The 22,813-nt window shown below is 40.5% G+C and overlaps 1 protein-coding gene across 2 annotated transcripts in view; it reads left to right on the top strand.

Moving 5' to 3' along the window:
• The window catches only part of Atp2c1 (ATPase secretory pathway Ca2+ transporting 1), a 139,252-nt gene that overhangs the window by 2,501 nt on the left and 113,938 nt on the right, over positions 1-22,813 (top strand). Inside the window, exons 1-2 of one of the 2 annotated variants that reach the window (XM_017796100.2) lie at positions 21,357-21,614; positions 21,889-22,068. The exons of the other annotated variant lie outside the window; for it this stretch is intronic. Coding sequence (XP_017651589.1) covers positions 22,063-22,068 — 6 coding nt within the window. The 5' untranslated portion in view covers positions 21,357-21,614; positions 21,889-22,062. Of the gene's footprint in view, positions 1-21,356; positions 21,615-21,888; positions 22,069-22,813 lie in introns of those variants that run through there. 2 annotated transcript variants of the gene reach the window in all.

The raw sequence follows: 22,813 nt of genomic DNA, 5'->3' as shown, positions 1-22,813 counted from the left end.
TTATAATTCTGACTGTATTTACCATGTTGATGATTAACTCTTATTTTTCTATACTTAAATCACTCATTATTAGCCTTATCTACAGATGCTGTCTTTGGATTGTCTCTTCAGTTTTCTTTCCTTCACACCTGGTGTCAGAGAGACAAGAAGGCTTGATACGGGGTTTGGTTTGTGTGGTAGCTTTTTGTTGGTGGTGGTGGCGATGTTTGTTCCAGGGCATAGCCATCACGATGTCAACAGGGCATTTATTAGACTGAGAACAAGTCTCTCATCCTTTGTATTCCCAGATTCTCTTGTAGCAAACATTTCACAAATCCAAGTCCCTAAATAGGTAGAAGACTAAGGCCATTGATTAGATGAAGATGTTAACGACTGGGAGAATTCATTGACATTTTCTATCAGAATTAGTGAAATGGTATAGTGGTGGTGGGTAGACTAAGCCTAAATGAAGTCTCGGATGAGTTTGTTAGGTCCGTTCAAATGCGTAAGACTGTTTGGTTGTAGTTATTTTTATTTTGGCCTTAGGCAACAGCCGTAGTCTCCTAACTTGAGAAGAAAGAATGCAACTTTTAGGCAATGTTCTGCTAAGTACCAGAGACCCAGAAGCTCTGTAGCTAGGTGATCAAGTGCGATACAGAGTGGGGAAGGGAGAAGTCGCTCTGTGTAGACTGTTTCTTGGCTTAAGCCTAGTGTGGTCCGTGAGGACTCTAGTTCTCTGAACTGCTCCTAGGAGCAGCACTCTTGGTGTAGACGTTATTTGTGGGTGCCAGAACCAAATGATGTAAGAAGATAATTTGTGAACTCGTAGGAAAGCACGGCCTCAGTCACTACCTATAAGCTGATAACTCTTAAATGTTTACCTCTAGTGCACTGCAGTCTTGCATATCTAGTGGCCTCAATCTGAACATCTTGCTAATATGACAAATGGAATGTGTTCAAAGAGAACTCACAAACCCCTTCCTAGACCTGTTCCTTCTCTGGTTTTTCCACATCAACCTGAAAGCTCAAACCAGAAACCTAGGAGTCATCTTAGTATCTCCTATGTTCCTCACTTCCTGTTCCTAGTCATTTTAAAAAGACTGCATTCTCTAGAGGAACAGAGCGGATAGAATGTATATATTGAAATGGCTTACAAGGTAGGTGCTGGGCAGTCCAACAATGGCCCTCTTCTCCACACCGGAGAAGCAGAGAACCTAAAACCCTGGTAGCTGCTTTGTCCACAAAGCTGGCAGTCCTATTCTGGTGCTGAAGGCCTAAACGATTCTTCAAGAGTTATGGGTCTTCAGTCTATGTTCGAAGGTTGAAGAATCTGGAGTCTGATGTCAGTGAGAATGGGGCAGTAACAACAGAGATGGATACACTTATATCAAGAAACCAAGTCAGTTAGGTAAGCAACCCTGCTTTTCTTTGGATCTCCTTTATAACTGGGCCACCCATTAGAAGGTGCCCAGGAAGCAAAGTACCAATACTTTATTCAATTCTAAAATAATTATTGAATTTGCCATAATCTCCCTACTACCCTGTTTTGACTGGATTATTGTAGTAGCATCCCGTGTCCACCTTTGTTGCCCTAATCCATGTTCTTTGTGGCATTCAGAATTTTCTTGTCTACATGAAAATATTACTTCACCCCAATGCAGGGAACATGATTCTTTACATTTGCTGTTTTAGCACAAGTACAAATACATATCTGGCACAAATTTAACTGAATGAAGGAAGGATAGTTTATATTATTGGAGAAGCTGTGGGGTCAGGGTGTTGCACAGGAGTAAGATGCTATCATTCAGAGCAAGAGATGGTAAAAATAAGGTGGTTGTCCTTAGCAAGAAGAGGCTGGTAGGATATAGAGAAATTCATTTTAGAGATGTGGAGCTTGTGTTAGAGATGAAGAGATGCTCCTAAGCATGAATGGTTTATTTGTGTTAATGCAGGGATTAGACTCTGACTCCTAGTTCAGTGCTCTTTCCAATATGTATTGTGAGTCCCTGAGCAGAGGTGAAGAAAAGGGCCGTCCAAGTAGAAAGCAAAGAGAAAAGGACTCAACAGGCTGTGTACAGAGGAAAGTGATGCCTAAGGCTAAATAGCCAACAACAAACTCCTCTGTTGCAAGACTAAGATAGAGAGAAACCTGGTCCTTCAACTTGTGTCACCTTTCAGCAGCCTCACCAACCTGAATCTCTCCTTCTACAAATCTTTGCAAGGGAAAGACAGAGAGGGATCAGAAAACATAGGTTGGCCATTTTTTTTAAAGCTTTATTTTTATTCATGTGTATGTGTGTGTATTTGCCACATGTGTATGAGTGCCCTTGGAGATAGAGTTATAGATGGTTATGAGCTGCCTGATGTGGGTGCTGGGAACCAAACTCAGGTCCTCCAGAAGAGCAAGGGCTTTTAACCACTGAGTCATATCCCCACCTCTTTTGTTTTGTTTTTGTTTTGCTTTGTTTGAGACAGAGTATCTCTGTAGCCCCAGATGGCATGGAACTTGCTATGTAGACTAGGCTGGCCTTGATCTCACAGAGATCTGCCTGCCTCTACCTCTCCAGTGCTGGGATTAAAGGCGGTGCCACCACATCAGGCTAGGCTGGCTTATTTAAGAGGCAAGAATTTGAGGTGATCTGACCTAACAGTGCCTTAGTCTCTTGCATAGAAAAATGTTTTTCTAAATAAGAAACATCATCTAAGAGATGACTGGATAAATTTTGCCTGTTTAACAGTGAATCTGAATCTTCTTGAGAAATCTTTGGAGCCAAAGACATGCACTGTAATTAGATTTTAATTATGGATTAGAATCAAATTTTGTTTTTGAGGCTGTTTAAAGTTTTTCTTCAGTGGTTTAAGAAAAATGTTCCTAATTCAAATAGGATCCATGGATATTTTCTAAAAATCAATTTCCATGTTTCCCCATTTATTTACTCCTTTTAAAAATGGTGGTGGTAGTAGGGAGCAGTTAAGAGAAATGGTTGCTCTTGCAGAAGACCCAGGTTCAGTTCCTGGCACCAACATGGCAGCTAACAACCATCCATAACTCCAGTTCCAGGGCCTATGACACCTTCTTCTGTTCTCCATGGACATTGCATGACATGGGTGTACTTATATGCATGCAGGCAATATACTCAAACACATAAAATTTTAAAAATTTAAAAATTCAAAAAAATTAAAATGAACCCAAGGCCTTGCACATGCAAGGCAATACTTTACCACTGAGCTACATCTCTAGCCTGATCCATTAGATCTTTTTTTATTTACTGCTTTGCTTCTTTGAGAATGTCTACCTGAAAGTTGAGATATTAAATACTGAATTTAATTAGAAAGTTAGGCCTTTATTTTGGCTTTTATCCCTGACCTGATAAAGCTCAAAGGTACTCTAATCTCCTTCCAAAACAAACCTCTGTTGAGGCTCAGAATGCTACATAAGGGTTAGGGGTTACTGATATAAGGCCCTTCCTCTCGAGGTAAAATGATATACATTTCACTGCAGTATATTTTAAGAAATGTGGGTGCTGGAGAGATGGCTCAGTGGTTAAGAGCACTGGCTGCTCTTACAGAGGACCTGGGTTCAGTTCCCATAGAGTGGCTAACAACTATCAATAAATGTAACTCCAGTTTCAGGGGACCCAACACTCTCTGTTGGCATTGTATGACATGGGTACACTTACATGCAGGCAAACACTCATATACATGAAATAAAAATAAATAATTTTTAAAAAGAAATATGAAGAGCTTTTAGCTCTTAAGGCAAACTGGTTATAACAAGATTATACCAAAGTTATCCACTTTAAAAAGTTTAAAAAAATAGTTGAAGGGGCTGGTGTGATAGTTCCAAGATTAAGGCACTTGCTGATAAGCCTGACAGCTCAAGTTCAATCTCCGAGACCCACATGGAAGGAGAGAATTAATTCTTGTGAGTTGTAGTGTGACCTCGACATACACATGCAGGCCATGACATGTACATCTCCCCCCAAATAAAAATGTAAAATGAAAGTCATGAGAGTTGGGGGTGCAGTGGCAGAGTATTTGTTGAGCATTATAATGAAATGCTATTAATAGTTCAAGTGACATCTGAGGGAAATTGAAAGTGTTTGCCCTGTATCCCTGTGCTTGGGCAGAGAAAAGATTTAATGATTTAGGAGTGGGAGTAAAAGATTATCCCCATAGAATTTAAGACAGAGGGCAGAGATTCTACACCACTCCTGTGAAGGAATTTGTGTAATTTTATGTATGTAGCATTGACAGTTAAATTGCCATGAAAAGATAAAGCTGAACCTTAATATTTCTATTAAATATGACATTAAAAGTTGAACTATTATATTGTGGCAATTACAAAATTCTTCTGATGGGGGGAATCTACATATTTACCAAAGAAATAAAAAGTCATTGATGGTTTCTTCATAATTGAGAGCTTGTGAAAAGATTCATGGCTTTTTAGTCACCATCACCCTACTCCATGGTCTTACGAGTTTCTTTCTCACAAACCTATCCTCTCTATTTAGGGATCTGGCACCGTGCCATTCATCCTGTTATTCAGGCAGAGGTGTTGGAGATACTTTGTGTTCCCTGAGTCAGTATCTAATCTATCACTATCCTTTCAGTCTTATACCTAAATATCAGTCCTCTCTCTCCCAACATCTTAGCCTATGAGACCATCATTACTTCTTGCCCAAGGTCCTGTAGTGGCCTCCTCCTTGTTCTAAGTCCACAGTACAGACAGAGGGTCTTTCAAAGACAAACTGACCACAGCCTCTCAGGCCCCAGCTTGTGATATTTCAGTACTTCCACTGGATTTGAGGCTAAAGATGAATCTCCCAGACATGGGGGGCTCTGTTCACTCTGGCTCTGATTCTCTCTCCTGCTACACGTTGATTTTTGCCTCCCTTTGTATGTACTTGCTACTTCCCTGCTACTTCTGGGCCAGGTCTTCCTTCCTTGTTTCCTCATTATCCTCCTCTAGTTAATATCTAATCTCCCTTCAGATCTTATTAAGTGTTAACTCTCACAGGGCAGCTTTTCCTGCTAAGCAAGTGCTCTACACTGGGCTACATTCCCAGCCCCTAGGCAGCTTTCCCCACCACGGTCCTATTTCCCATTATATTCTCTGAAGGAGTCTTGTAATTCTTTTTTTATTATACCTTTCATGTCAGCAATTTTCCATCCATTTATGGAACTATTTAATATCAATAGGTCCTAGACAATTAGCAAAGTGTCTGCCAGATGGAAGGCACTGAACACAGGTTTGTAGAAATGAATGACTGGAGGAAGGAGGGCTGTAATGAGGTCTATCCTAAGAAAGAAACACTTGGGAAAAGATCCTGGATGTTAGGCTCTGTGAGGAAGAGACGTAGGATGATTGTTTTCCTCTATGTGTTTGTGTGTTTGTTACATAAGAGTCAAAGGGCTAATTTGTGAAGAAAGCTAGAGGCATATTTTAGACGCTCCAGAGGAAATCTGCATGACTAATGGGGAGAATTGCTAGGAGGGTGTGCAATGTAATAATAACGACAAATGAGAGGAAAAGGAATGGATTACCACTTGCAGAGAACACAGTTATTTATCTCCCTTTGAAAGTCATCATAACAATGTTTTCTGTATCATCAAAGAGAATACCGAATGACTTATGAGGCCCATTCTAGCCCAAATCTAGACCATGGGCAATTAGAAAGATGGACAGCACAGATGAATTAGTTAGAATTTATTATTTTTATTTAGCTAGCTGAAAGCATTCCATATGAGCGTGCTGCTCTGCAGTCTAAGACCAAGAAAGGCAGACTCAAACGCTTTGGAAGATTCTAGTGGCATGTAATCCTCCAGTGAAGAAAGGAAATACAGCCACATCGGCACACTTCAGATGAAAGGTTTGTGGACCAATGACTAGCTTTCCTGAGCCTTATCGACCACTGAACTACTTCCATCCAGAGCTTTGTAAGTTTTATAACCCCTTCTAGTCTCGGGACAAATAGGTAAATGTAATTACAGTCATTGATGCATAGGAGTTGTGAGAAATTTCGGGTTGTTTTGTGACATTTTAACCACTAACACTTTTTCCCCCTTTATATGAAGTCTCTTATGTGTTCAAATCCTTCCTGAAGGTAACACAGCCAACTTGTGTTTTTCATGGCACCTTTTAAAGATGTCCCATCCTTACTGTGCATGTCATGACAGCCGTGAAGTATCAGACACACTTGGGAGACACACAGACCCTAGGGTGATTTCTGAGCCATTTGCAATACTTCATTTGCTTTTAAATTTTCTGTGCTCAGCTGCCTTTAAAACGCACAGAAGTCAATAAATGGATGACTACCTGATCTGCTACATTGTCTTTGAAATAAGTACATGAGCTCAAGTCAAAAGCTTTTTCTGTGGTCGTGTGTGCCTATTTCTATGAAGATCCTTAAATTGTGTAGTAGTCGGATTCTGGGATAAAATATTTGACATAAACAACTTGAAGAAAAGTTTATTTGACTCAGAGTTTTGAAAGTCTATAATTGGTTTGCTAATTGCTTTTGGGCCTGTGCCAAAGCGGTACAGTAACATTAACATTGTATTAGTTACTTTGCTGTTGCTGTGATAAAAACACCATGACCAAAAGTGACTTATGGAAGCTTGTTTTTGCTTATGGTTCCAGGAGAGCCTATAATGGTTGCGGAGGCATGGCAGCAAGGGACAGGTATGGTGGCAGGAGCCTAAAGCTGAGAGATCACATTTCAACCATCAGCACAAAGCAGAGAGAGCAAACTGGAAGTAGGCTATAAACTCTCAAAGCCCACCCCCCACTGACACACTTCCCTTAGCAAGCTACACCTCCTAAAGGTTCCATGACCTCCCCAAACAGCACTACGCTGGGACCAAGTGTTCAAATACTTCAGTCAATGGGGGGAACATTTCCCATTCAAACCATCACAGTCACACTGGGAACACTAAACAGAGGAAACTTCACTTCCTTGTGTCTAGGAAGAAGAGAGAGGAAGGTTGTGGTCTCAGTATCCTTGTTGAGGTCATGTCCTCAATGGCCTAACTTCTTTCACCAAGCCCTACCTCCTAAAGTTTCCATCACCTTTCAATAGCACTAGGGTCTGTGTCTCTTTAACACAGGGGTTTTGGGGGGGACATTCAGGACCCAAAATATAGAAGCTTGCTTCTCCATTCCATATCTTAGACAGCTTGTCTACAACACTTTGCTAAATTTTGTTCAGAATAGAAGATGACATATTTTCACACCTTGTACAAACAGTTCCATGTCTTGACAGAAAAAGAAATGAACTTCCAACATATGTTGTACTGCTCAAAAATTGCTGTGAAGAAAGTAGGGAAAATGCTTGAGTTATTTTTCTACTTCTTCATCCTAATGGAAGCATGTTTTAGGGAAAACGATGGTATTGTACATTTTGGAATAAGGAATTTTTTTAAAAATTATTTATTAATATAGGTTTTTTTTCCAGTTAATTATTTATTTAATAACCATATACTTAGAAGAAGCACTTCATTACAACAGCATTGACATATTCAATAACAATTTCCAGAGCTAAGATGCATCTCTTTCAAAATTGGCTGTAAATTTTCAGGTTTACAGTTGAATTAATACAGTTACACAATATTGTACTCAGAATAACCCTATAAGACATAAAATTGAATGAGGTTTTAACCTTTAAAAAAGATCTCCATTTCATTATTAAAATACACAGTTTCATACAGAAAAATTCATTTTTAATGCAATTAACACTTAGAGTTTTGTTGTGTTGTATTGTCCGTTTCATTTAGTTCCAGGAATACTTTATTTCTTTCTTAATTTCTCCTGTGACCCATTCATCATTCAGGAGTGTGTTGTTTAATCCCCATGTGTTCATATAGTTCCTAGGGTTTTTAAGCTTTTATTTTATTTTAAGCTTTATTGCATTGTGGTCTGATAGAATGCATGGAATTATTTCAATCTTTTTTTATTTGTTGAGGTTTGTGCCCCAGCACGATTGATTTTGGAGAAGGTTCTATGGGGTGCTGAATAGAAAGTATATTCTTTGGTGCTTGGGTGGAATATTTGGTAGATGTCTGTTAGGTCCATTTGATATATGGTATTGTTTAATTCAGATGTCTGTTAATTCTCTGTCCTGTTGACCTATCTAATGGTGACAATGGGGTATTAAAGTCCTTAACTATTAATAAGTAGGGATTAATCTGGGTCTTAAAGTCCTGTAGTACTGATTTTATGAAGTTGGGTGCACCAGAGTTTGGTGAATATATGTTCATGACTGTAAAATCTTCTTGGTCAATTGTTCCTTTGATCAGAATGAAGTGGCCCTCTTTGTCTCTTCTGATTAGTTTTAGTTTAAAGTCTATTTTATCAGATATTAGAATTGCAATGCCTGCTTTTTTCTTCGTACCATTTGCTTGGTAAATTTTTTTCCATCCTTTCACCTTAGGTAGTTCCTGTCCTTGAAAGTAAGATGAGTTTCTTGAAGACAACAAATAGATGGATTTTGTTTCTTAATCCATTCAACTAGTCTGTATCTTTTGACTGGGGAGCTCAGTCCACTGATATTTAAAGTTATTAATGAAAGATGTGTATTGAATCCTGTCATTTTAATTTCTGTTCACATTCTTGATATAGCTGTGCATTTCCAAAGTTATATCTTCATTGAATTTCTTTCCATCACCCCTTGTGTATAGCTGTTCCTTTCTTCAGCTCTTTGTATTGTTTCCAGAACTATCTGAAGGGCTGGTTTTGTGGACATGAATTCTTTCAGCCTATTCATGTCATGGAAGGTTTTTCTTTCCACTTCAACTATGACAGACATTTTGGCTGGATAAAGTAATCTGGGTTGGCATCTGTGGTCATTTAGAACTGGGAATACTTGGTATCAGTCTCTTCTGGCTTTCATAGTTTGCACTGAAAAGTCAGCTGTAATCCTGATGGGTTTTCCTTTATATGTGACTTTTTCTCTTTTACAGCTTTCAGTATTGTCTCTTTGTTTTGTACATTTAGTATTTTTACTATGATGTGCCATGGAGAGTTTCTTTTCTGGTCCTGTTGTTTTGGTGTTCTACATGCTTCTTGTATTTGTATGGGCATGTCTTTCTTTAATTTTGGGAAATTTTCTTCCATGATTCTGTTGAAGAGGTACATACCATTATTCTGAGATTCTTCTTCTTCCTGTATGTCTATGTTTGTAAGTTTGGTCTTTTTGATGTCACACAGTTCCTGCATATTTCAATCTCGTGTTTTCTTAAATTTTTCATAATCTTTGCTTGAATGGTCTAAATCATCTACTTTATCTTCCAGTCTTGATATTCTGTTTTCCATTTCATTCATGCTATTGGTGAGGCTTTCTCTTCAGAAGTTTATCCCTATCTTCCTTCAGTTCTTTCATTTCTTTGTTTCTGTGTTCTTTAAATTCACCAAATTCTTTTATCATGTTTATAATTGTTATTTTGAGTTCCATGTCCTGTGTTATCTCTAGGGGGTTCTCATTGTACTCCCCTATAGGAATATTGGTATTTGGTTGGGATATATTATTTTGGTTTTTCATGTTATTTTTTTCTGTGACTTTGACATGTGAATTTCCTTTGTAGTTTCTGATTCTTGTGTGAGACTCAAGCCTTTCTTTGTTGAGTTTAGATCTGCTTCTTTTTGTAAACTTTATGTGCCTTTGTGGTTTACTTGTTGGGCATGAAAAGCTGGTTGGTCTAGGCTTCAGGTTCTCTCTTTTGATTTTATATTGGAGTGGCCTAATTGCTTTTGTCTTCAGGAGTTCCCACAGAGGCCCAAGTCAGATGAGGCTCAGATGCTCTCAGGCCTTCTCCTAAGGTCCAGGTCCCTCCAGGAAAGATGCTGCCCCCAGGAATTTGGGGGCTGGGCTGGCCAGGATAGATGCTGGTCTCAGGAAGCTGGTAGCTGTGCTACCCAGGGAAGTAAAGGGAGGTGAGGGTGGGACCAGGCCTAGAGGGTTTCTGGGGGCTGCAGGGAGGAACTGGGCTGGTCAGGATGCAAAGGATCAGGAAGCAGTGGTGGCTCTGGGCCCAGAGGTTAGCCCCAGTGTCTGGGGTGCCAAGACAAGAAATGGGCTTGTACCCAGGCTAGGAGGAGAGACCCCAGGGGGGAGCTTGGAGGCTGAAAGAGGCTGGGGGAGTCAAGGTGCGGTGGGCACACTGGACTTACCCAGGGAAGGTGATGGTACCAGGACACTGGAGGCTTTGCAGCCCAGGAAGCTTGGAATAAGGAATTTTAAATTTTTACTAGGTGCCTTACACATGTTAAGCACTTGACAAAATCCTTTAGATATGTTGTTAATTAATCCTCATAATAACACTACAAAGTAGGCAAGCGTAATCCTCATTTTGTGGATGAGAGAAATAAAATTCAAATATTTTATTTATTGTTTTAATTTTATCTATATGAGTGTATTGCCTGCATATGTGTAAGTGCACCCATGCCATGTGATGCCTGCAGAGGCCAGAAGAGGGTGTTGGATCCCCTAGAACTGGTGTTACAGACAGTTGTTAGCAGCCATGTGGGTGTTGGGAATTGAACCTGGGTCCTCTGGAAGAGCAGCCAGTGTTCTTAACCACTGACCCATCTCTCCAGCCCTGAGAGAAATCAGGTTTAAAGAGATGACGTAACTGGGTACACAGAACATAAATAATGGCAGTAAGACTTTGATTCCAGATTTTCTTGACAAAACCTTTCCATGTGAGACAGTTGCCTCCCACTAACTGGGTCCCTTTCTCTTTCTTCTTTTTTTCCCCTTCTTTCCTTAGTTAATTTTCTTTCAGTTATTAAGGATAACAGGGTTAAAAACAGAACTATGATGACATTTGTGTTGGGACAATACCTTAAGTTTTTTTTTTAAAATAAGGAATAAAGTAGAGATCCAAATTATAGAAATGTTTAAAGTTGATATAATTTGGGGGCTCTTCTTTAGGAAAAAATATGAAATCTATAGTAGTGTTTTGTAGGGAAATAGAACTAAATGGAGCTCTATCTATCTTTCCTTATCTATCATGAGAGGTACATTTATTATGGGAATTCTCCTATACAATATTGGAAGCTGAGAGTCCCATGCTCTGCCCTCTGCAAGTTGAAGAATCAGGAAAGCTGGTGATGTAATTTAGTTCAAATCAGAATGCCCGAGAACAAGGAGCTGAGGTCCCAGCTAGAGGAAGCAAATGCACTCTTCCTGTGCTTTTCTGGTCTATTTGGTCCTCCAATGTTTCCATGATCAACAACTATATTGCTGTACACAGTCTACTGATCTGAATGCTAATCCCAAATCACTCTCATGGTATACCCAGAAGTAATGTCCTACCAGCTCTCAGGCCAGCTATCCCTTGACCTGGTGAAACTGACACATAAAATTAAACATCATAAACTGTGACTATCACATTTGGTACAAAATTAATATTTAATTTAGAATGAAATAAATTACAAAAAATTAAAAAAATTTAGTGACAAATACCACAAGCATCACAAAATGTAGAAATTTTTTTAACTAATTAACTGAGGTATCCTAAAATGGTTTGTTCCTATTTTTTGGAATATCTTGATTTACCCCCTTACATGACAGTGATTTCCTAATATCCTTCAAAGAGCTAATAGTGATGCAGACACTCCCCAGAAATAGTTACTTTAAATTTGTTTAAAATTAAATCTAGACAAGACCTTAGACTAGCTTCTGGTTGATCCTCCTATACCAGCCACACTCTTGAGGTGCTGGATACGATGAGACACATTTATAGCAACACTTCAGGCCCAGTGATTTAGTACAGGCAGTAGGGATAGTAGGCATATTCCTGGACTTCATTTCTCTACCAGGGCAGTTAGCAACAACTTAACCTTACACAGACAGGCCTGTCTGCAAACCACACTTACATATGTCATTAAATCCAAACACAATCTAAATGTATTCCACATCGCAAGCTCCTTTAAGCCAAATTCAGAATATACCCATGACTACTTCAGTGGTACCTAATGGAGGGAAAGTCAGCAAAATCAGTGGTCCAAAACCAAATATCTGCAAATTTTATCAAAGTGTAAGAACATGTGTGAATATGTTAGAGTTTATCCTTGAAATGAATTTCTGCAAGTGAGGTACCCAGAGCTTAACTTTCACTGGCCAAGTAAGCCAGCTCTAGATGGAGAGTATAACATTTAAAGTGTGTTTCACTGTTATACATCAGGGTCTATGCCACAGGTGCTTCAGAAAGATGATACATGAAGTCTCTCCTGAGTAGCATCAGCTCCCAACCTCACCCAGTGAAGTACGGCACGTGCTTTCAGCACATCCTGTAGACAGAACAATGTAAATGGAGATTCTCTAGTATTGCTAAATCTCTAAGGTCCCCATCTCCTTTGCCTCCATTCATCTTTGAAAAAGGATTATTATTTGCAAAGGGATTATTTGCAAATACAAATAGATCCCAAACTCTTTTATCAGTTTAATTAATATTAAATACACCATTTACTATCCCTCCTACCAGGTGAACTGACACAGAGGGCTAAGAGCATGTGATTCTGTTAAAGACCACATAGTTGCAAAATTATAACAGCACCAAATAAAGTCTTTAAAAACTCATTAAGATATAATCAAGCTTTTGCAAACTCATCTGTTGTTTGCAGTTGTAACATAGTTACTGTAACTTGTCTAATAATCTGTAAAAAGTTGCCTTTATATTTGCTTTTCTTGTTGTGTTCATTGGTAATGTACTCTAGTGCCCATCTTTTTCAGATGCCCTCATCTTAGCAGAAATACTTGAATTTTCTATCTTTATTACATCTATGGATAACTATCTTTAGTACTTATTATGGCATAGGATGGTATAGGAAAAACAGAGCAAGAAGCTAGATTTTTTTCTAGACTTAATTTTAAAGCAAATTTAAATTAACTATGTCCAGGGATTATGTGCATGTGTCTGTTTATAGATTTGTGCACATGTGTTAGTAGATCCCAGCATTGGATCCCCTGGAGGTGGTATTACAGATAGCTGTGAGTCACCTGATACGGGTATTGGGAACTGAACTCAGGTCCTCTGCAAGAGCAGAGCCATCTCTCCAGTTCACCAAAAATTTAAAATGACTGAACAGTATGAATAATGTGCAGCTCTTTCACTAGCGTTACAAACTTCCCTTTTGGTCTGTCTCCAATACAAAATTTACATATGATGTTCTTAAAATCTAAATGTTACACAACTGAAACCAATTTTTTTTTAAATGAAACTATTTCCCTGAGGAAGAGCTGGTTTCAAAAGAATGATGTTTTCTATTTACTTTGTGAAATTTTTATTGTTCTCTCTTTCTTTCATCTTACTTCTCAGCCTGATAACCCCTGGTCAAAGAGACATTATCCAAAGCCCCTGACCTGAAATAAGAAAACAAAGGCCAAGTTCATGGTTGGTGTTCCAACGGTAGCTCTTAGCAGTCATTGCTTTGCAGTCTAACGTTTGTTTTTGTTGCCCAAATTCTGGCTATGACAGTATGATGTGCAGCTGCCTAAGAGGGGAGAAATATGATCCCCTTTTGACTGCAGTGCTTTCTTCCTCATATTTTAAGATAAGTGATTTTAGGCCACTAGGCATCTACTCAAAGAAGTTGTAAGTCTTGTATGATTTAATGATGCTGGAGAGGATTTAAAATACTGTCACACATTCACATTCTCACTGTGTTCTTTAGAATTAAAGACCATTAACATGATCAAAATATTTTTTTAGATGAAGGCTTTATGCATCTTATAAATCAGTGCTCAAACTCAAGCATGCATTAGAATCACTGAGGGACTAGTTAAGACACAGACTGCTGAACAGCACCTCCAGGGTTACTAAACAGTAGGGCTGATGAGGCCCAAGAATTTGCCTTTCTAACAAGTTCCCAGGTGGCAGGGCCCCCGTTTTGAGAACTACTGATGTTGATCATTTGATAATGCATGTTTTCAGAATCAGCATGTTAGGGGTTGCCGTGCCATCTCCAGAACTGCACGTCTGCCATTTAGAAGATGGAGCATTATCGTTAACACCAGGGGAATAGTAATGAGGACTTAGAGCTTGAAAGTTCTTAATTGACCATTTTCAACTACAGCAGTCCCATGCCTAGCATTACATAATACTAATGCAAGAAACAATTAGGCAGTCTTTGCTCTAAGAATCTAAAATATATATTTGCATCTATTTACTTTCTTTCATAGATGTTATAATGTGACATAGAAACTGAGAATTTTAGTTGTGGCTTTAAATTATGGAACATAGAAAGGATGTAATCATTGTTATGCCCTCTGTATGATCCAAACTAAAGCCATCATGATGTCTTAATATTAAAAATAATTTTCCCTTGCCCCTACTCTGCTTACTATGTAAATATGATGTTGAAGGCTCGGAACAACAATTTCACTGGAAAGATGAACTCAGTATTGCTAATACTGTTTAGTGACTTTCAGCGCCTAGGACATATGTTTAATATATATTTTGTTGATTTTCCAATAGAGCATGTTAATGAACATGTCTCAATTACCCATTGAATATTCTCTCCAAAATGCTTGTCTCTAATTACTTATTCATAAGATTACACTTTCATTTGAGCAGCACTTTCCAACTCTGAGAAGATAAACCCAAGGGGTTCTTCAATAGCTTCTACTTAGAGCATGAATTCCCCACGAATGATGTTTGAAGGTGAAATAAAATCAGATTGTGAACAATAACCAAGAATGACCAGAAAGACAATGACTGCATTATTAAACAACACAGTTTTGGGTGCCATTAAATGAGCTAGACAAATGTCACACTCAGGAATTAGTCCTTCTCAAACTTATATGGGTCCACATTGAACTGAAAGAGGCAAAACATTATTAAAAGAAGACATTCAGGTGCAAAAAGTGATTCAGTAAGCAGGGCAGTTTCCCATGTATTCCCTACTGGGGCACTGTGGAAATGTGAAGGGTGTCAAAGGTGACATCTGACTCCTTTATACTGAATAGTAAGAAGCCCACATGCAAGGAGTGTCACCTGTGTCTCAGCCTCATCAGCCATAAGTACAAATTGAGCTGCTTACCTCAGAAGGCTGTGAATATTAAGTCAGAGGGATAAGAAGAAGGATGCATCACTTTCAAACATTCAGCATCACTGGGAAGTCTTGTTTAATGGTAGACTGTTGACTCTAAACCCAAAACTTTCTGGTTCAGTAGGTCCTGACCTGATCTGAGATCTGAAAACATGCATTTTTGCGAAGTTCCCAGGTAGTGCTAATGTTTCTGGTAGTGGGGCCACACATTGAGAAACATGGAAAGATGTGGATATTTGGGGCTCACTCATAATGTTCATGACAATACATACTTTATCATTTGGAATATCTAGTGATAACTTACTCTCCTCAAGGGGCCTGATGCCATTTCTAGTTTGTAAAACATTGAACTATTCTAAACAAGAACATTTTTCATTTAGAATGCTAATATTCCTCCTGGTTATTTAGTTTTGTTTCTGGCTGTTTGCCATAGGAATTAAATGGACCAGATCAAGCCCCAGACCTGCACTTCAGCTAATTTATTTCCAGGCTGGAGAAAAGTCTCTCGTTCCCTGCCACCCTCAGTTCCCCAATTCACTCTAACACAGGATATTTGGTCACATTTAACATTTTTAATAATATCTTCTGATACAGGGTATGTTCAGGCATTGCCTCTTATAACCAGAAAGCAAAAATAAAGTTACCCAAAGGCATACTGTAAAGGCGTCTAGTTTTCCACTTGATCTTTATTTATAGCAAAGAATTTCCCAACCTAAAGGTTTCAACAATTTTCTTTTGTGACACAACTCTCTCCTGTTGATTTTGATCTGTAATTCTTCCCTGTCTTTCAAGCCACATCACTGAATTGCCATTCGTCTTCTGGATGAACTACCTTGCAGACCATCTCTTTGATGTGGGGGGGTCTACATTTTGTGCAGTGTGTTTAATGAGTGTAGCGATCTGTTTGCCTGACTGGCTGGGGCTGAATTTCATGATTCTCATATGTCTTGGGCTGGTTTCTGTGCTGTGCATCTCCTTTCTAATTTATTATCATGATGGCATTTTTTGTGCCCCTTTTCTCATTTATTTTCACAATAGGAAACATAGTAGAGAGAGATGATTTCTGAAGGGGGCGAGGAAGGACACAGGACAAGTTCAGGCAAATGTGCAAGCTTTGCAAAAAAAAAAATTGACTTCTAGTTAAGGTAGAAAACTTTTACATGTAAAATGTTCCATTTTGAAGATACGAGGAAATGTAACCTTTCCCAAAGCACTCTCAGACCTGAGCATGAAGCAGGATAAAGAGAGACTGAAATGTCTCTGGTATGCAATTAAGAAAGCATTTCAGCAGAGGGGAGGCCTAGTGATAACTGCAAACACAGCTGGGGACTTACAAATATGATTTGGAAACTGTTCCATCATTTCAGCAACTTATGACAACCAGGCTGTCAGCAAAGCTTTCCAATTTGGTAGAAGACACTGACCAGTGGCAATTCACCTTACTTGGCTATTCTAAGGCCTGTTTCCTAGGAATAGCTTCGTAGCTGTCTTGTCCAGGAATGAAGAGTAAACTCCCTCATCCCTCAGGTGATGACTGAAGATGCTGGAGATTACAGCACTTTTGCTTTTGTCAGGCATTGATAAGCATGTCATCAAAATCCAAAGCAGGCTCCGCTGAAAGGATGCAAGGAAGTAGGTCTTTCAAGGCTGTTAGCTTTTGATTTCAAATGGCCACATGGGCTCAAAATCTGGTTGCCATTCTATCTGTTTTGGGCAGTGCTCCACATTGTTAGGGGCTTATTCCTGCTTGGATTAAATTTTCCACTTCACCCCTTTATGGTATGGAGATGAATGCTAATTTCCATACATTTTAAAATCCCTTAACTCCTCATTGCTTTATAGGAAAGCTCAGTAGCAAAGTCCAAGGTGGGATTATGTTTATTCCTTCAACAATATTTATGGTAACAATTTTCCATTTATTCATTTATTCAATAAGTCTTGATATATATATTTACTACAGTCAAATGCTTTGGGGACAGAGATGGCTTATACAAGTCTGAAAATGAGATAGGATGGTATGTCCTTTATTTTTTCTTTCCTTTTGGTGCTAGAGATTAAAGGCCTCTGGATGCTAGGCACAGGCCTACCCCCGAACTACACCCCGAGGCCTCAGAATGGTATCTTTTTTGTTTGCTTTTTTTTTTCAGAAAAGGTCTCCCTATGGCCTCAGCTGGCTTGAAACTCTGCTATGTAGACCAGGCTGTTCTCAGTCTTAGGGATCTGCCTGCCTCTGCCTCCTGAGTGATGGGATTAAAGGCCCAGTCAGAACAGTATCCTTTTAAATGGGTGCATTTATATGTTAAAACTTTAAGGTATACAGAATTTGGAATACTGTGTCTGTTTTATAATGGAGTCTAGAGTTGATTCTTAGATACTCACATTCTTTGTTCTGTTTCTTTTCCTTTCTTATTCTTGACTGCACCCCTTGCCATGTTCATCTCCAACCTTGAGGATTGGTAATTCATAATAACAATTCCAAATTACACTAGGCTTGGAATTGGAATCTTTTGTCTGGGGAAAAGCAGTCTTACTCAGCATACACTTTGAAAATAAAGGTTAAGAATGTACTTCAAATTAGTCTCTTCTGATCATCAAATATTTCACATTTAGGATGTGTGTATTGAGGCTATGGAATTCTGTGGGAGAAAAAATATTTGCATAGTACTTAGGAATCTATGTGCAATTAAACTAACCACGCATAGGTAACTTGTATTTGATCATTTCAACTTTTGAATTCTTGCTTTCAACTTTTACTGTATCATGATTAAAACGTGGAACTAAGCAGATCCACAGCAATAGCTGTTAAGACACTGATTTCACATGACATTCTCTGCAGTAAGACTGTATTTTCTCATACAGTCACACACCTTTAAGAAAAAATTTGTTGTGCTGTAGGAGTAAGAACACATTAACTAAAAAAGTGCTGTATCTCTATAACTTTTTTAAAATGTTCAGTTTTTAGGAGCTAGGGAGATAGCTTACTCAGAACAATGCTTGTCTTGCAACCATGAGAAATTTAGAGCTTGATCTCCAGCACCTGGGTAAAAAGTCAGTCATGGTGGCGGTGTGCTTGGAATTCTAGCACTGGGGAGAAAGAGACAGAAGGATCTCTGGGGCTTGCTGGCCAGTCAGTCTAGCCTGATTGGTGAGTACCAAGCCAATAAAAGACCTGTCTCAAAGGAGGTAGAAGGTGTTTTTAAAAATGATGCCCATGGTTGTCCCCTGGCCTCCACATATACACACAAATGCACACATAAACATGCATAAATAAATGCTCAACTTTTTTTTTAAAAGAACGACTGCACAAGGCGGCAAACTTTATGGCTTCATTGTACAACAGGGAAGGCCATACCCTTTTGCCTGCTCACCCCCAAACTTTTAAATTGCTATTACTCTGAGATTCCTGGTAACTCCCTCCATGATTTCCATGTGAACTTTTGAAGACAATATAATCAGGGAAACTGTTTCTTTTCTAAACGGAGATACCATTATAAAATGCTCAACTAAAAATGTAACAAAATGACAATTTCTGGGGCTGATGATATATCAGTGATAGAGTACATGTTAAACACACACAAGGTATTGGTTCAATTTTCTGCACCAAGAAAACAAACCAAAAATTAAAAACCTTTAGTAAGTAGGACTATTAAATTCTGTTGCTTTAGTTCAGATGATGTTAAAACAGTTTACAAGACAACTGGGGAAAGATTTATAACCCTTCCTAGGTTTTAGTTTTAAAACTCATATTCCTTTATGGGCCAGGTTTATAAAAATGGCAGCTACTGAATCTGATATTAAAAACAAGGTGGCTCACATCCTTTGTGGATTAAAGCACAGACAAATAGAATTGGAACATCATGACCATGCTTCCTCAGTCTTCCCCATTTATAATATTTCCCTTACACAGAGAAGTCTTGCAAATTGCCCCTAATTGCTCATGATTCTTTTCTTTTGTATATATGCATGTTTATATGTGCATACATTTCATGTGAGTATATATGTAATTAACATTTACAGTTCACATGTTTTAGCCTTTTTTTCCATATGCTGAGGCGGGAATGGTTATATACTTCATGGAAAGGGTTAACTTGCTCTTAGGAGGAAATGATGACACTTGTAACCTAGCGCTCTGGCTTTAATAGTGTTAATTAATGCTATCTTTCATACACAAGCTATATGCATGTTTAATAAATGCTACCTTTCTTCACATACATAGGAAGTCAAAGTTGAGGTTACTGATGTTGGCTAGCTTAGTTCTAGTACCAGAAGAGAAGATCATTCTGTAGAGATCTGTGGATGAACTCAAGCACAAGCTACAAAAGTGAACCAGCTACTTCAGGCTCTTGGCTGTCTCCATGCCTAGGGATGAGAGATGACTGGCAGTAACGGAGAGAATGAACTATGTAACAATCTTTTTTGGCAGTAAGTTGGCTTTAACCAGTTTCTTTTTTGGCATAGTAACAGGGACAATAGTTTTCAAAATTTAGCAAACACGAAGTAAAAAATAGTGTAAGCCATTGTAGGTAAATATTTTGTGGTAATTACACATTTAATATTTGTATTAGGTTCAGGGCACAACAAAAAAATCTGAGAAAGTTGCATTAGATAAATGTTTTAGGGCTGTATGTATGTAGGCTAAGTGTCAAGGTCCTTGTCTCATACTGCACGAAACCCTGGGTTCCATCCTGAGCAGCATGGCTCCTCTCTCTCTCTTCTTTCTCTCTCTCTCTCTCTCTCTCTCTCTCTCCCCTGCCCTCTTTCACACACACTTTCATCTAATTAATGCAGTAATTACACAATGAAATTATCTGTAAGCTACATATTAATATCAAAGTGTTTATATCATATAATCTACCTTATATATTTCATTCTTTTAAATTACATTGCAGCACTAAGTTTCAGTAAATACTGTTACAAATTGATTTTAAGATTTATTTTATGAGTGGCGGCTTGCATGTATGCACGTGCACCATGTGGGTGCCTGGTGCCTTTGTCTCTCTGTAGCTCTGCTTCTCTCTCTTTTTGGTTTTTTGGAGACAGGGTCTCCCTGTAGCCCCAGTTGGCTTGGAACTCATTATGTAGACTAGGCTGGCCTTAAACTCAGAGAACCACCAGCCTCTGCCTACTGATTGCTGGGATTAAAGGTGCGCACCACCATGCCCAGCTTGCCTCTGTCTCTTAAGAGTGGCATGAACTACTATATCTGGCAAAACTTTTTTTTTATTAAAGGGGGAAAAAGGTAAAACTAGAAGCTGTCCAGAGGTTTTGATTCCATACTAGCTTATTGGAGACAACACAGAATGAAAACTTGACCCATTGTATTGAACGTCTGGTTGGAGAGAACATTGGACTATGTTAAAGGACCCGAGATAAAGAGCAAATTTGTAATGGCTATTTAGTGTTGATGGACGAAAAATACCTGTAGCATGAAGAATTTTCTCTGGCGCTGACTAGGGGGTCTTGGAAGCGCTTTCACGACTGACCAGGTGTAGTTCTGCCCTCTAGTGGATGCAGGTGAGACGCGACGTGGGTTAAAAGGCTACCTGTGCTCACTAAGCTTAGCAACTATGCATCAAAACCCACTTATTAGAGGCTCGCGTGATGTCCTAAGTGAAAGGTTAACATGGAGAAAGGCATAGCGGCCAACGCTCATGCTATCTTCATGTTCGATGGCAGGACGACTGGTTTCTAGTTGCTCCAGCTTCTCTGGTTCCGAGCATGCGAAAGAAAAAGGTCGAGTCCTTCCTGCAGTTGCCACTCTGAACCTTGACCTTTCATGACATATGGGCTTTGGAGCACACTCCACCAGGGCAGAATTTTGGGAACTGGCCGCATGATGACCCGCCCTTGCAACAAGAGCGAAAGAAACAACCAGAGCAGGTGTTGGCAAGGGAGGGTGCGCCCGGTGAAAAACACGACTGGCGTCCCGGCGTCTCGGCTTCCGACTGGAAACCGGCGGCTCTCCGCGTAGTGCGCAGAGATTGTGACGGCCGCCAGACGGGAGAGGCTTTCAGCGCTGTGTGGACAGCGCTCAGACGCGTGCGGGGCACGGCCATGACGTCCGTGTGGCTCGATCCCATGGCCGCCTCGAGGGAACGTGTGGCCGGCACTCACGCCCGGCGCGTGTATAAAAAACCGGCAGGCGCCGTTCCGACAGCCATCGGGGAGCCGCCAGCGCCTCGCGCCGTCCTCACCCGGCTTCTCAGGCCCTCACAACGTCCATTCCGGGGCCCACGGGCTTGGGCTCACTGCACTTCCGCTTACCCTTCCCGAGAGTGCGTGTGCGCCTGCGCGCGCGCCTCTCTCGCCGGAACTAGTAGCGACAAAGCTCGGTAGGCGGCCGGCCGGGTAGTGCAGGGCGCGCCGGGGTTGCCTGCGGCGGCGAGGGGCGGAGCGCAGGAGGCGGAGGCGGGAGCTGAGCTGCGCTACCGCCCGGAGACGCGGGGAGCCGGCGGGCCGAGCGTGACGGGCCCCCCGCCGTCGCCCTCCTGCTCGCTCTTCGCAGGACACCGCCGGGCTCCGTGTGGCGCCGCCAGCAGCTCCTGTCCGCTCAGGCGCGCGGGGCGGCCCTGCAGCCCCGCGAGTGAGTCTTCGCAGCTGGGAGGAAGGGGAGAATTCCGGGTATCCACTCCTGCCCCCATTTCTAGAAACTTCCAGGTCCCGTGGAAGGGGGCGTCAGGGGATGCCCGGGCTGTAGGGCGCCGCTGGGGCTCCGCCCGGCTGGTGTGAGCTGCGGGCATCGCGGGCGGAGGGACTGGCTCGGGCTCTTGGGGACTGCGGGATCCGGTGGTGGCGGCTGGGCGGGGGTCGCCCTCCCCGTCCCCGGTCGTCAGTGCCGCTTCTGGTTTCTCTTGCAGATGCTGCTGCTTGGGGTGGTGGGAGCAGCCGTGGGACGCGTGGCCGGGAGAGGGGGTGACAGCCTGGGATTCCGGGGTCTTCTCTTCCTTGTCCTCTCCTCTCTATTCCCAGTGTGGCCGTGGCTGACACTAAAGACTTTGTAGCCATCAACCCGAGTGCAGTTTCGATGGAAGATGAAGGTAAAGGCCCCTGGCAAGATGGGTTTATAACGCAGAGTTGAGGGTGTGGTGGTTTTGCTTTTTAAGTTGACTGTCTTTTTCCACCTTTTCATTTTTTTGTGATTTTACTGTATTTTTTTTTCTTTGCCTGGGAGGTGTCCAAGGACGTGCTTTCCTAAGCATCCAGCTTTTCTTTTGATAATATGGGCATTGCGGGGATTAAGCTTCTGCGGGTGACAGCTTGATTCTGCTTTCCTGGGAAATTATTTTCTTTGGCGAAGGGAATGGAAGGGAAGTTCTCATTTTAGATAGCATCTGTGCATGCCCGTGTAGCTTTGAAAGGAGTCACCCGAGGGGAAGTGGAATGGAAAGAGAATATTTGCATATTAAGCTTTGTTATGATGTCTGACTGGATTCACTTGTAAAAAAGAATTTTTTGTTCTAGCATTGGAAACACACATTGTTTTTTTTTTGTTGTTGTTTAACTCAAGAAAAAGCAACTTCAGTGTAATGAAATCTTGTGAGGCGATTTCCCTTCTTAAAGTTACTCCTTATTTCACAACATCATTCAGAGGAGGTTGACAGTGGAACCTGTTTGTCCATGTCACACATTGTATTTGGATGTGTTAGATTGTCACATGGTACTTGATTGCTTTGACCTTATTAAAATAATGCTTCATACATAGCAATGATAATTTCAAAATGTTCAATAATTCTGAATAAATGATTTTTACCTCCCCTTGAACACAAATGTATTTATTGTTTG

Source organism: Nannospalax galili, unplaced genomic scaffold, assembly GCF_000622305.1.
Source record: "Nannospalax galili isolate Female #2095 unplaced genomic scaffold, S.galili_v1.0 scaffold369, whole genome shotgun sequence".
NCBI classification, from domain to species: domain Eukaryota; kingdom Metazoa; phylum Chordata; class Mammalia; order Rodentia; family Spalacidae; genus Nannospalax; species Nannospalax galili.
The sequence above is the reverse complement of the archived record's forward strand: the minus strand, read 5'-3'. Positions and strand labels throughout refer to the sequence as shown.